At 29.7% G+C, this 12,350-nt stretch overlaps 1 protein-coding gene across 3 annotated transcripts in view; it reads left to right on the top strand.

Moving 5' to 3' along the window:
- Positions 1–6,793: 6,793 nt before the first annotated feature.
- The window catches only part of KaiR1D (Kainate-type ionotropic glutamate receptor subunit 1D), a 19,718-nt gene continuing 14,161 nt past the window's right edge, over positions 6,794–12,350 (top strand). For all 3 annotated transcript variants that reach the window (XM_024360524.2, XM_014433670.2, XM_014433671.2), the window contains exons 1-7: positions 6,794–6,879; positions 7,082–7,356; positions 8,644–8,799; positions 10,742–10,926; positions 11,224–11,381; positions 11,776–11,917; positions 11,998–12,168. In XM_024360524.2, the coding sequence (XP_024216292.1) occupies positions 7,278–7,356; positions 8,644–8,799; positions 10,742–10,926; positions 11,224–11,381; positions 11,776–11,917; positions 11,998–12,168 (891 nt within the window). In that variant the 5' untranslated portion in view covers positions 6,794–6,879; positions 7,082–7,277. The remainder of the gene's footprint in view (positions 6,880–7,081; positions 7,357–8,643; positions 8,800–10,741; positions 10,927–11,223; positions 11,382–11,775; positions 11,918–11,997; positions 12,169–12,350) is intronic.

The raw sequence follows: 12,350 nt of genomic DNA, 5'->3' as shown, positions 1-12,350 counted from the left end.
AAAAAAAAAAAGATCCAAGCAGAAAGTTATAAATTATAATGAAAACTAGGAAACAACTAATTAGCAGCTTTGATTTTCTTTCAAATCACAACTTATGAAAAATTTATGATAAAATATAAGAAATCTTAAAATTATATAAGCAAGCCCTAGATATTCAAAGACTTGTAAATAAAAAAGAAATTATGCTAAACAAAATATCAAGTATAACAGGAATTTTTTTTAAACTAACGCCGTATTTAAATATGTCCTAAGTTATTAAGCATTTGTTAAAAATTACGTTTACCTGAATAGTAACGCATTAAGATACTAGACAGACTAATATCTGAAAGAAGGGTATCTGAAATGTGGTGTAGAAAGTCCAAAATGCATGTACTTCAACAATCCATTCCGCTTGGGTCAATTTGACCCTTGCCTTATTAAAATTTTTAAAAAAATCTTTATCATTACAACTTATGAAAATTCAGGATTTCAGTGCTTGGTTAGAAAGAATAGTTTCATTACAAACGACAATACAACGAGGTGATGCGGTCAGCATATTTATTCCTCTCCTCAATAAAGAGTTTCCTACTTTAAATAAGCTTGATGTGCCTTTTAATAAGCTGTAAAAAAGAAAATGTCATTAAATTGAATGTCAAAAAAATAATAATTATGAAGATTAAGATTTCATTTTATGAAGTTCAATTTCAAAACATTTAACTTCTTTTAAAATCAAAATTGTTAAGGTCATTGGAATTAAAGTTTGAAAAAGTAAATTAAATTTTTTTCCAAATATTCATACGATACGGAATAATTTACACAAATGCAGAACCTCAACATGACAATACCAACAGTTTACTCAATGGAAGTAGTGTTAGTGTCAGATCTGACACGTGTTTGTTGAATTCGTTATCATGTCAGCTATTTGTGAGAAGACTTATTCGTTTTTCGGCTACTAAAAAACACGTCAACACAATTTCGTTGGTTGATACCTCAAACGCAACCACAGCACGCCATATTTCCATGAATTAAATTTGGATGGGCTAATAACACATAGTCTCATATAATTGTTTTAATTATTTAATTTGCTTGAGTATGTTCCTAATAAAGGCGAAGTACATGAAACATATTTCAGTGAATAATAATTCTTTAATATAATTAACTACGGGTAGAATATATCAAGATAATTATTATTTTTTAAAATTTAATCCGGTATGAATTCCCTTTTGTTATTATTAAAATAATAGATTTTTATAACATCAATAATAATAATTAATAATAAAAGACAAATTTGTAAATTGTTTAATTAGAGAGTATTAAATTATCTAGTAATATGATTCAAACAATTAATTATGCTTAATTAATCTTCCAAACCTAGTGTACAATAGCTCCCTATTACGCTATAACACCAGTATTATTCAACTAATTGGCATAATTTCATTATCTTGTCAATTTGAATAATCTAGTCTCGGTCATTGTGTTTATTCAATGCTAGGGGGGAGGGAGGACAACCCCCTTTCATCACCCACCTTGTTTGATTAAACCGTAATTTAAATTTGAAATGCACTTACATCTTTTAATCGAAATTTTCAATTAATTATTATAATCAATTTTTGTTAGTAGCCACTGGCTGAACATAAAATGATACATTAAAAAATTAGTAATCCATTATTATTTTAGATATATATATTTATATAAATATCTTTTTCATTAACAGATATAAATGAGTTTTTTAATCAATTAGCTGTTGTTAATTGGCTTAATTTACTGAATAAATTAATGTTTTTAGTCACGTTTATTTCGTTTTACCAGAATAATTTGTTTTTTATTCCTTTTTCACCTGACGGGGCATTTTTAGGCCAGGAATGTATATATTAAATTTGTACAATTCTGTTACTCTTCAGAAGGGGGGGATTTTATTCCTAACATGAATTGTATATTTACATATTATTGTATTACATCTACAATATAGATAAAAAAAATAAGAGCGTAGAAGGATATGTGAAGCAAATGAGAGAGGAAACAAAGAAATTGAAAACAACAGACAAGGACTGCCTAGATAGAGAACAGTGCGGAAAAAATTAATGTTCTTGCGCCAAATAAAGAAAAACGGAAGGGTACTGGATGGAGTGTCGGGTACTGGATCCCGTGGTCGGGAGAAATGAAGCAAAGGCACGCAGAAGTGATGACAAGATACTGGGAGAGAAGAAGAGAAAAAGTGAGAAGGAAAAAGTAATGATATTCGCGTGGTCTTGATGGGCCGTTCCGTGAAAAAAAAAAAAAAAAAGAGAAATAGATATTAAAAAAAAGTATATGAAAAAAATGATAAATAAGATTCCCATGGAGAGTGGGAATTGCGGTTTTCAAGCCATTTTTTAATGTTAGCAACTTTTTAAATATTGCTCGAATTAACCATCTTGAGTCTCCTCTTGTCGTTTTAAATAAATATTTCAAAAGTGATTTAGGACCGTCGCTAAATCGGGATTATTGTGGGGTGGATCAGCCGGGAAAGATTGCCTTCCAATATTTTTTGTGCTATTATCTCTTCTTGCGAGAGGGAAATAGGCAAATTTCAAGCGGGATTTAGGCGAGGGAGGTCCACATTGTTATCACTGAGGCTGATGCTGGAGAAATGCAAAGAGTATAGTATAACAGCATAACAGTTACCTATCACCTCTTTGTTGATTTTAAAGCCGCCTACGATAGTGTAACTCGGCCGGACTCTATCAGGCTCTATTGGAAATGAACGTGTTGGAAACCAGGGACCGATTCTTTTGTGGCTGGACCATATAAATTCGAAAGGGTTAGTAGCTTTGTCTACCTCGGTTCTGAGATCAACTCTTAAAACGACATCTCTCGATAATCCAACAGGAGGATAGCAGAGGCGAGACGGTGCTACTTTGGCCTTGCATAGCATTTTAAAAGCTGGTTCCTCTATAACAGGACCAAGATCACCCTCTACAAAACCTTGTTTCGCCCTGTTTTAACTTATGAATGGAAATAGACTTCTGATCTTTGAAAGATTAATCTTGTGAAGGATTTTTGGTCCTGTTAGAGAGGGTGAATAAGAAGGAGAAGTGCCGAACTCGCTGGCCTTTATAAGAATTTAGATTTGGTCAAATTCATCAATATGGGACGACTTCGATGGACTGGGATGATTCGGCGATACCCAGGAAGGTGCATTCCGAAGAGATGCATGGACCAAGAAGGGTTGGCAGGCCAAATGTAAGATGGGAAGACTCTGTGGCATCGGACGCACGGCCTCTACTTGGAGTCCAAAACTGGAGAGCTGCTGCAGCTGAATGTGTTGACTGGCGAAAGCTTTTAGAGGAGGCCCAGTATCGGTGACAGGATGTAGCGCCATATATAGATAGATAGATCTCTTCTTGTGAGACTGTGACATGCCGTAAATCGACCTACATATTCGCTATAAGTATATGTTTTAAAAATAACTTAAATTAGTAGCATTGTATTAGTAATAGTATTGTACGTACCAAATACCCACTAAAATCTTCACAGGAGGGTATGAAAAAAAAAATAGTAATAGTATTAGTACCAACAGCACTACCTTCATTGGCCCCTACACATCACCTTAAAATGCCACAAGGCAATCCAAGGAATTACAAACTACCAGGAATGCATATAACTACCTCCTATATGTATGTATTCAATAACCTATTTCGTCAGGAGGGTACAAAGAAAAAAAAAAGTAATTGTAACTACAAATTTATAGATATAAACTACGAAAGGATTTTATAATTAACTTAAGGAAAAACAAATATTTTTTGTTACAATTGTTGTTATGACAATACTAAAATAGTCAAGACTATTGTCATAACACTTATGGAAACGCAAAAACATCGTAATAGTAGCAGTTTTTTACTTTAATGATTATAGAGTTTTCCTTACTTAAGTCAGGAATAAAAAAAAAGATCAATAAAATATTCATGTTAAAAAATAATTTTATTAGTAATAGTTTAGGCTCTGATTATGAACCGTTACAGATTTCCCCAGTCAAACTTCACTAATAATTCTATGAATTCACAGTTTAATAAATGACAAGGTTTACAACGCCTACCAATAATAGTTACATTAGCCTTCAATACTTAACTGTTTGGCATGTTTGCCCATTTATCTAACGGCAGGCGCTAAGTACTCTCATAAATCATAGATTTTTATAATTATCCTATAGCAACGATTACATACATGAATTATCCAATTGAATTTATTTCCCGGATATTTCTCATGTTAAAAATGCATATAATTAAGTAAAATGTGTGTTCCTAATAAAGTAATTTTGAAACCAAATGATTAACAAAAATTATTTTTACCGAATTATTTCTATAATTTTTTTTCGACAGTCTTATTCTCAATCGATCAAATAAACTTGTTGAATAGCTCTAGTGTTAATTAAACAATAGTTTTAATTTCAAGTTAAATTTTTAATTAAAGAAATTTTATAGGAGATAAGAATAAAAGTTCGTAGAAGAATCAATCGAGAAAATTGGTTATTTCCTCCCTAAGTCTTTTCTTTTAGAGAGAGGAAATAAAACTTTCAAAACAAACGATCCGGAAACTTTTGAAAGCTTAATGACAAGCCTAGGAACTCAGAGAAAATAAAAGTTCAAGCTCCGTTTTTGTTCTCTATATCTAGTTCTAAGAGTAGATTTTAAGTAGAAACTATCAGTCGATCGGGTGAACATTCAGTGCATATAGTGGTATATGTATATCAGGTTATGTACCATGTATAGTAGTATATACAAAGTCCACAATTTAATAATTATGAATAATTACTTAACTAAAAATGTAAATATTAAACGAAAAAATAACATAATGTTTTAAAGTGTGCTAACGTTTCGGATTATTTTTTTTACCTTCATCACAGATCAATAATAATAAAGATCAATAAATCAAGATAACAAAAAAAAAAATAGGATTACATTGGAGAATATGAAAAAGTGAAATAGTATTAATAAAAATATGAAAATGTAAGAGAAGTATATAAGTTATAAAAATATAACATATAAAAAATAAATGTAGTATAATATGCAAAGTATGAGCATACAATTTTTAAATAAAAAAATTAGTCTTGTACAATCTCAATATTTTTATTTAATTATTATTCATTTCTGATTATTTCATAATTTGTTGTATACATATTTTTTCATATCAGATGCATTAATAGCGATTAATTAAATGGTAAAGTCACGGCCAGTTTTTTTTTAGATAAAGAATAATTACAATTAAAATGAAAATCATGAAAGTTTACAAAATAAACGATAATATTGATATAAATGAAACGAAGAGCTAAAACAATAAATTATAATGACTTGAATATATATAAAAAACAGATAAAGTATAACTAGGTAAGTATGTAATAGTCAGAAGTAAAAGTAACAAAAAATACAAGGGAGTAGTTAAACGTGAAAATATTTTTCATATAATATAAAATACCTAACGGCAGTAAACATATACAATCAAATATTCTTAAGTTAATAATGAGGAATTAATCAAATAGTTGTGGTTCCGAAAGGACCTGTTTTCTAAAATTTAAGTAAAATTGCTCAAAACGTTTTATTAATTTAAAATAAAATAAATTTTATATATCCAAAATAAATAAGTACAAGGAAACCATGCTTGTTTAAAATCCATCTAGGGAACCATGAAGCAAACTCTCGTGACAGGCAAAGCAAGACAGTGAGATCTCAATACTTCTCTCTTAATCAACATTAGTATCCCAATACTAATCTCTTAATAAGCCAGTGGAGACTGAGCGAGGGCTCTTAAGCCGCAGACTCTACGGGAATGAGAGGAGAAACTTTGTAATACATACTTATTAAATTTTTTTATTTTTCCTTATACCAAATATGATTTATTTTACCCCTATCTACTTATTGTCTTTATTCCTCTGAAAGGTAAGAACACAACTTTCCATTACTATAAAAATTCGCATTTTAGGATTTATCGAGAGGAAAATAACGAATATCAACTTTGCCTACTAAGAATAAAACAGTTTAACAAAAGATAACGAAGCTGTGTACATATAAATGAGATCGAAAAGATCTTTTTCCACTTCAATTCCCTATCCCCATTTTTCCTTTCATTATTTCTTTAATAATTTGTATTTATCTATATTTCATTATTTCTAATAATGAAAACTGGATATTAATTTCAAATAAACAAAATTTACTTTAGTGGAAGTTATTTTTTGTTTTTGTTATTTAATCCCTTTCAATGAGCATACGACCAATCGGATATAAAAAAGACACTTATTTATACATTTACTGAGTTTAATCAAAATCGTTAGAGCCGTTTTTTAGATAATCCTACAAGAATGTAAAATCGTTTATATAAAGTGACACTTCCAGTTAGTTGATTTTAACCATGATTTGAGGTAGGTTTTTCACAAACACCGACCGTTTTGCAAGAAGCAGGGAACCTCAATACATTTATTTTAGTCGAAAACTAGAATTCGAAATTTCGCACGATCGCAATTATCCCCCTTACTATATATTCCATACTTCCTTAAGTGGAAGTAAAAAAGTGTAGGAGAAACAAAAGTGTGATTTTTAAAACACTATAAGGCTTGTTAATTGTATGGTATCTGAAAACTGGAATACCATCCACTTGAGGTATTTGAGAAAGATGAACGTATTTAAGTTCATCTTTTTGATGAAAATACCGCAAGAACATTGTGTCCTTATTGTTGTAATAAATGCAAGTATTCCCTCATTGTTGCCGTGAAGGTGGGATGAGCTCAGCTGACGAGGGTGTGCGAGTGGCGAGTCGATGCGAAGCGGCGCAAGCGCACAGCCTTCGCACCCAGATCTCTAGACCCAGCTTCCACCTCCTCTCTTAGCCCTGGCATGGACAGCTCGGACTCTCCTGGATCGCAGGCCAACAGTGAGTACACAAATACAAATCAGCAACAGACACTGTGACGCGAGTGCGTAGCGTTTCCTCCCTTAGATTTGTCCACTCCTGCGACTATACTTTTATTGATCTCGCATCTCATTATTCCTCCGTACCAAACTAAATAAATAATAATTAAATATAAAAACAGTTCTGTTTTCTATACAATCATCTGTTGTTTTTTTTATTTTAGAATTTCTTCAGGCCGTCATAACTCTCAAGCAACATTACAGTAAAATAATCTGAATGAATTCAATAGAGTACCAACAGAGGCTGCGGATGTCCGAGTACCCCGAAGTTGAGGAATTGAAGGAAACTAACAGAAATATTAATACAGAATAAACACCACATTTATTTAAACCTTTATCGCTACGGAACCAAATCTTACAATGTTGAGTTCATTCCTAATAATTTTATTACTTCGTCAAGCACCTTCATTCTACGCACTACCAGACGTGATAAAAATTGGTAAGCCTCGTTTATACTTTCCATTTTACATATGCCTACCTTAATTCCGTATAAAAACCTTAGATAGAATTTTGAAACAAAGTCAGTTTCTCCAATGCTAAATAACTAACCAATCTTACAATTGAAGGAGTAAGAGGATGAAGGGGTATGTAACATTTTTTGATTTTTTGAATCTTTAGTGTTGATAAAGAGGGAAAGTACCTGACTATCTAGCTAGTGTGAGGTACTCTAACATTAACCTCAAAGTCCAATTAATAACTAAGATACCCAGATGTAGAAGGGGCTATGTACACTTCAAAACATAACAAGCTCCAACAAAAAAAAAATTGAAATTTATTTTCTTAAAATTGGCTATTTTTAACATAACCCCTTCAATTATCTTTGTCTCTTTTTGAGTTTTTCTCAGTAATGATAATTAATAAATACCTTGATAAATCATTTATTCAATACAATCAAAGAATGGAAATTATTTTTACACCAATCTCCTTTTATAAAAATATTACACATTTCAACATTTTATAAATTGATGATAAATTAATTAATCACTGATGATTTAAGATTATTGATTTAATGTGAAATTCAAAATTGGTTTGTAAAATAATCAATTTAATTTTCTCTCCCTATTCTCCATACTAAATTCACATTAAATTAATACATCTACTAAATACATAAACATACATTTGGACATAAATATCTTATTAAATTAGCTTTAGGAACAAAACATACTCATGTAAATAATAAACTAGAACACATTAAAACAACTCAAGAACACATTATACCCAAGGAATATTTCACATCTAATAATACTCTCAAAAACAAATGCTACACAGATATAAGAAATTTTAAAAGGGATCTGTTTGAATTCAATTCAGTTTTACTTGAATGAATTCTCATGCTATTTAACTGTTTGTGTTTTTTATGTCTTTTATATTTGCTTTCATATCACAGCACTTTCTGATTAATTATCTTTAAGATAATTTTAATTTAAGATAGATGTAAACTGTAAAATAATTATAAATATATTGTAGTTACCAAGTTACCAATATAATTTAATGAATTCAATTTGATATATATCCTTTCCCCTCTTCCTCCCTCCCCCCTCATTTGTTTTAATAAATTTATTTCAAACCAAATATTTGTTTTTTAATTTATTTCTGTTTATGTTAATAATAATTTTAATATATTTATTTTAAATTTGTTTGACAATTTTAATATTACTTCATTAGTTTTATTAAATTTCTTTAATTTACTATTAATCTTAGATAACATTCTTGATGACTATTCCAGGAGGACTATTCCATCCAACAGATGATAAACAAGAGTTAGCTTTCAAATATGCCGTAGAGAGGATTAATGAAGATAGAATGATGTTGCCGAGGTCCAGACTTTCTGCCCAGATAGAGAAGATATCTCCATTAGACAGCTTTCATGCTTCAAAACGGGGTAAAAATCGTCTTAAAAATTAATAAATTCATGTAAGATTAGTGATACATCAGTCAATTATATTTTCTTATATAAACGAAATTAATTTAACTGTTTAAAGAAATTATTCAGTACATTTTCTATGGTCGATGGCCATGATACCAATTTCTTTTCAAAGCTTTCTAAGGATTTTGGGAATCCTATAGAAAAAAGGTTTCATGCTTGTATGTTGTAGAAATTTATTAATCTATTCACCAATTTAATAGTAATTTATTATCTTTCTCATCAACAATAATAATAAAAATATATGCTCCTATAAAAAATTAAATGCTGTTGAAAAATATATACATATTTAGGTATCATTGTAGATAATACTTTCTCTTGGGAATCCCACATAGTAAATGTCAGAAAGATATTACAAGTATACTCATTTGAAATTTATTACCTCCAATTTGCACCTAATAAAGCCTTAATAATGGTGTATAAATCATTGTTTGAATCAATATTTAGATATGGGATCGACTGATATAGTGCCAGTACTGATAGTCATTTATCAAAACTTGCAAATCAGCATTGAACTTTAAACATGATAATACAACTCATTGATAACTAAGCTATTTTACTTTTACAAAATTAATATCAAATTTATGATTAGTAGTTTATTTATAAGAGAAAACAGATATTTATAAAATGTCAGAAACAAAACTAACTTTATCAAACCACCATATAACAACAGATTGGGGAAACACAGTTCAAATCATATGGTTGTTCAATGATTTATCTGAACAACTAATAAATATACCAATCACAAAGAAAATAAAAAAAGAAATTTTTGACTTGGTACTTTCTTAGTTTTATGAATCTTAATAACTGATTTTTATTGACCAAATACTACCATTAATTTTTCTTATGTAAATAATATATATATATTATTTATTAAGATATACTTAGATCATTAGTTCTATTGTATTCTTATATCATTTAGTTTTAATACTCCTTACTTTTATTATTTTCTTTATATTAGATATTATGTTACATATTGTATATAATATGTAGTATAATATTATATTATGTTTCAGTGTATTGCTTTCTTACTGAGCTTTACTCCATACTTATGAATTCATTAGCTTCATTATTATTAATTCAGTTATTGTAAATTTTTATCATTATTATTCACTTCATAATTTTTTTATTCATTATTTTTATAACAATAAATTAATTCATACTATACAGTTCTAGCTTATAAACCATTGCAGCCGCTACAGTGGTCTGTGTAACTAACATATATTTCATTTTATGTTTATCATTTTTTAATGTTATTTTGTCACCAATCGATAGATGCGGCCATCTGGTCGGATCACACTTCTTGTACTTTTCTGAATAAATTAAAATTCTGGACTAGGCCTGCAATATGAGGAATATTAATCTTTATGGAGTAGTAAGGGGGATTAAAGTTCCAAGAGATTTTATTTTAATCTGGTATAGTTGGCACTATTGATATAATTAATGAAGAAAAGATAACAAAAATATGTTGTAAAAATGTTTGCATCAGTATATACAATCGGACAAGTACATAAATATATGATACAAAATGGTCTGATACAAAATAATTTAAATGTAACAGGCACTAAATTATATCAATTCTGTTACTAAGCTTACTACTTATACATTTAAGATCAATCCAAGGTGTAAAAACACTCAGTACTATGAATTAAAAATACTAACTAACAGGCAAAATGATACTCGACAAATATTTGACGTGACTGAAGATACTATATTAGCTTTTGAAAGAAAGGCTGAGATAATGAATAACATTTCTATGCTTACCATTCAGAATCTTTAATCAACGGTTAATATTAGAAAAATAGGAATTTGTACATTTTTTGGAGTATAGCATATAAGAATTTACCTTCACTCTTAAAATAAATAATACCATAAATAATCAATTGACTATTGCTATTAGTTTGTCACTTGCTAAGAAGTGGAGTTGCAGCAATATTTGGTCCTCAGTCACCCCAGACAGCAAGCCATGTTCAGTCAATCTGTGACACTATGGAAATACCTCATCTTGAGACTCGATGGGATTACCGTCTCAGAAGAGAAAGCTGCTTGGTTAATCTCTATCCCCACCCAACTGTACTATCTAAGGTAAGCTAAAAGACTTATCATAGCATGACTTATTAGTTATTTAAGATATAAAATCAAATTCTTAAGAAATTTAAATTAAAAGTTAGGTACAGTGTAGTTTCCAAAAAGTCTGTTAAATGTAGGATTTGTTATATCGAGATTTGTTATATTCAAGGAGATTTTTGAAAAAAATGATATATAGTGGTTTATTATATTGAGGTTCTACTGTATGGTTAATTTCTATTTGTCTATTCTACAATCTATTAGTTTAGTCAGTCTCTTGTGTTTTGCTATTGAATATAAAACATCATCTTTCAGGCATACGTGCAAATGGTGGCATCATTTGGCTGGAGATCTTTTACTATAATCTATGAGAGTAATGAAGGCCTGGTTAGACTACAAGAGCTGCTGAAAGCTCATGGACCATCAGATTTCCCCATTGCTGTCCGTCAGCTTCCAGAAGGGAATGATTACAGGTAATAATTTTATCCATAATCAAAAGTTAAAACACATTAGCTGTTTCAGGTATCCTCAGAGAATTATTCATCAGTTATCACAATAACAATTTTTTACTGTACTATTCTTGGTTTCGGTGAAGGACATTACAGAAAAACTAGGCATTGTATATCAAATAGCTATGTTAACTTAAACATCAACTTGTCAGATTTTTAATTATTAAATAATTACGAATACATTTTAAATACTCTTAAGTACACATACTTACAAATATGATAAAGAAATGAGTAAAAAAGCCTGAAATTCAATGTAATTGTTTCAATATTTTAGAAGTATAACATTGCATTAAAATAATATAAAAAATAATCTTCCAAGATAAAACATAATGTTCTTTCTTTATTTATTTATAAATAGACCACTCTTGAAGCAGATCAAGAATTCGGCAGAGTCTCATATAGTTCTTGATTGCTCAACTGACAAAGTATATAATGTTTTGAAACAAGCCCAACAAATAGGAATGATGAGTGACTATCATAGCTATTTAATAACTTCACTTGTGAGTATAGTATTGTGAAAATTATCGCCTAATGATTTTACTTGTAATATCAAATTTTGACCATTATTTGTTTCTTTTAGGACTTACATAGTGTTGATTTGGAAGAATTTAAGTATGGAGGAACAAATATAACAGCATTGCGGCTCGTTGATCCACAGAACCCAGAAGTCCAAAGAGTAGTCAAAGAGTGGACAAATTTGGAACCAAGACAGGGAAAGAAAATCGAAATACAATCACCTGAACTTATACCAGTAAGGCATTAGTATAAATAAATATAATTGACAATTGATGTATTGAAAAAAGTATTCTATAATTTTTTTTCTGTTACGTTATTGTTATTTTTAACAATGGTTTAAAATAATAGCTAGATAGCTTTTGTATAATATTGGGAGGGAGAGGGAGAGGGAGAGAGAGAGAGGGAGAGGAGAGAGGG

Source organism: Halyomorpha halys, unplaced genomic scaffold (assembly GCF_000696795.3).
Source record: "Halyomorpha halys isolate HHAL.00 unplaced genomic scaffold, Hhal_1.1 Scaffold1240.1, whole genome shotgun sequence".
Lineage (NCBI taxonomy): Eukaryota > Metazoa > Arthropoda > Insecta > Hemiptera > Pentatomidae > Halyomorpha > Halyomorpha halys.
Note: the sequence above shows the minus strand (reverse complement) of the source record. Positions and strands in the feature narration are given on the sequence as shown.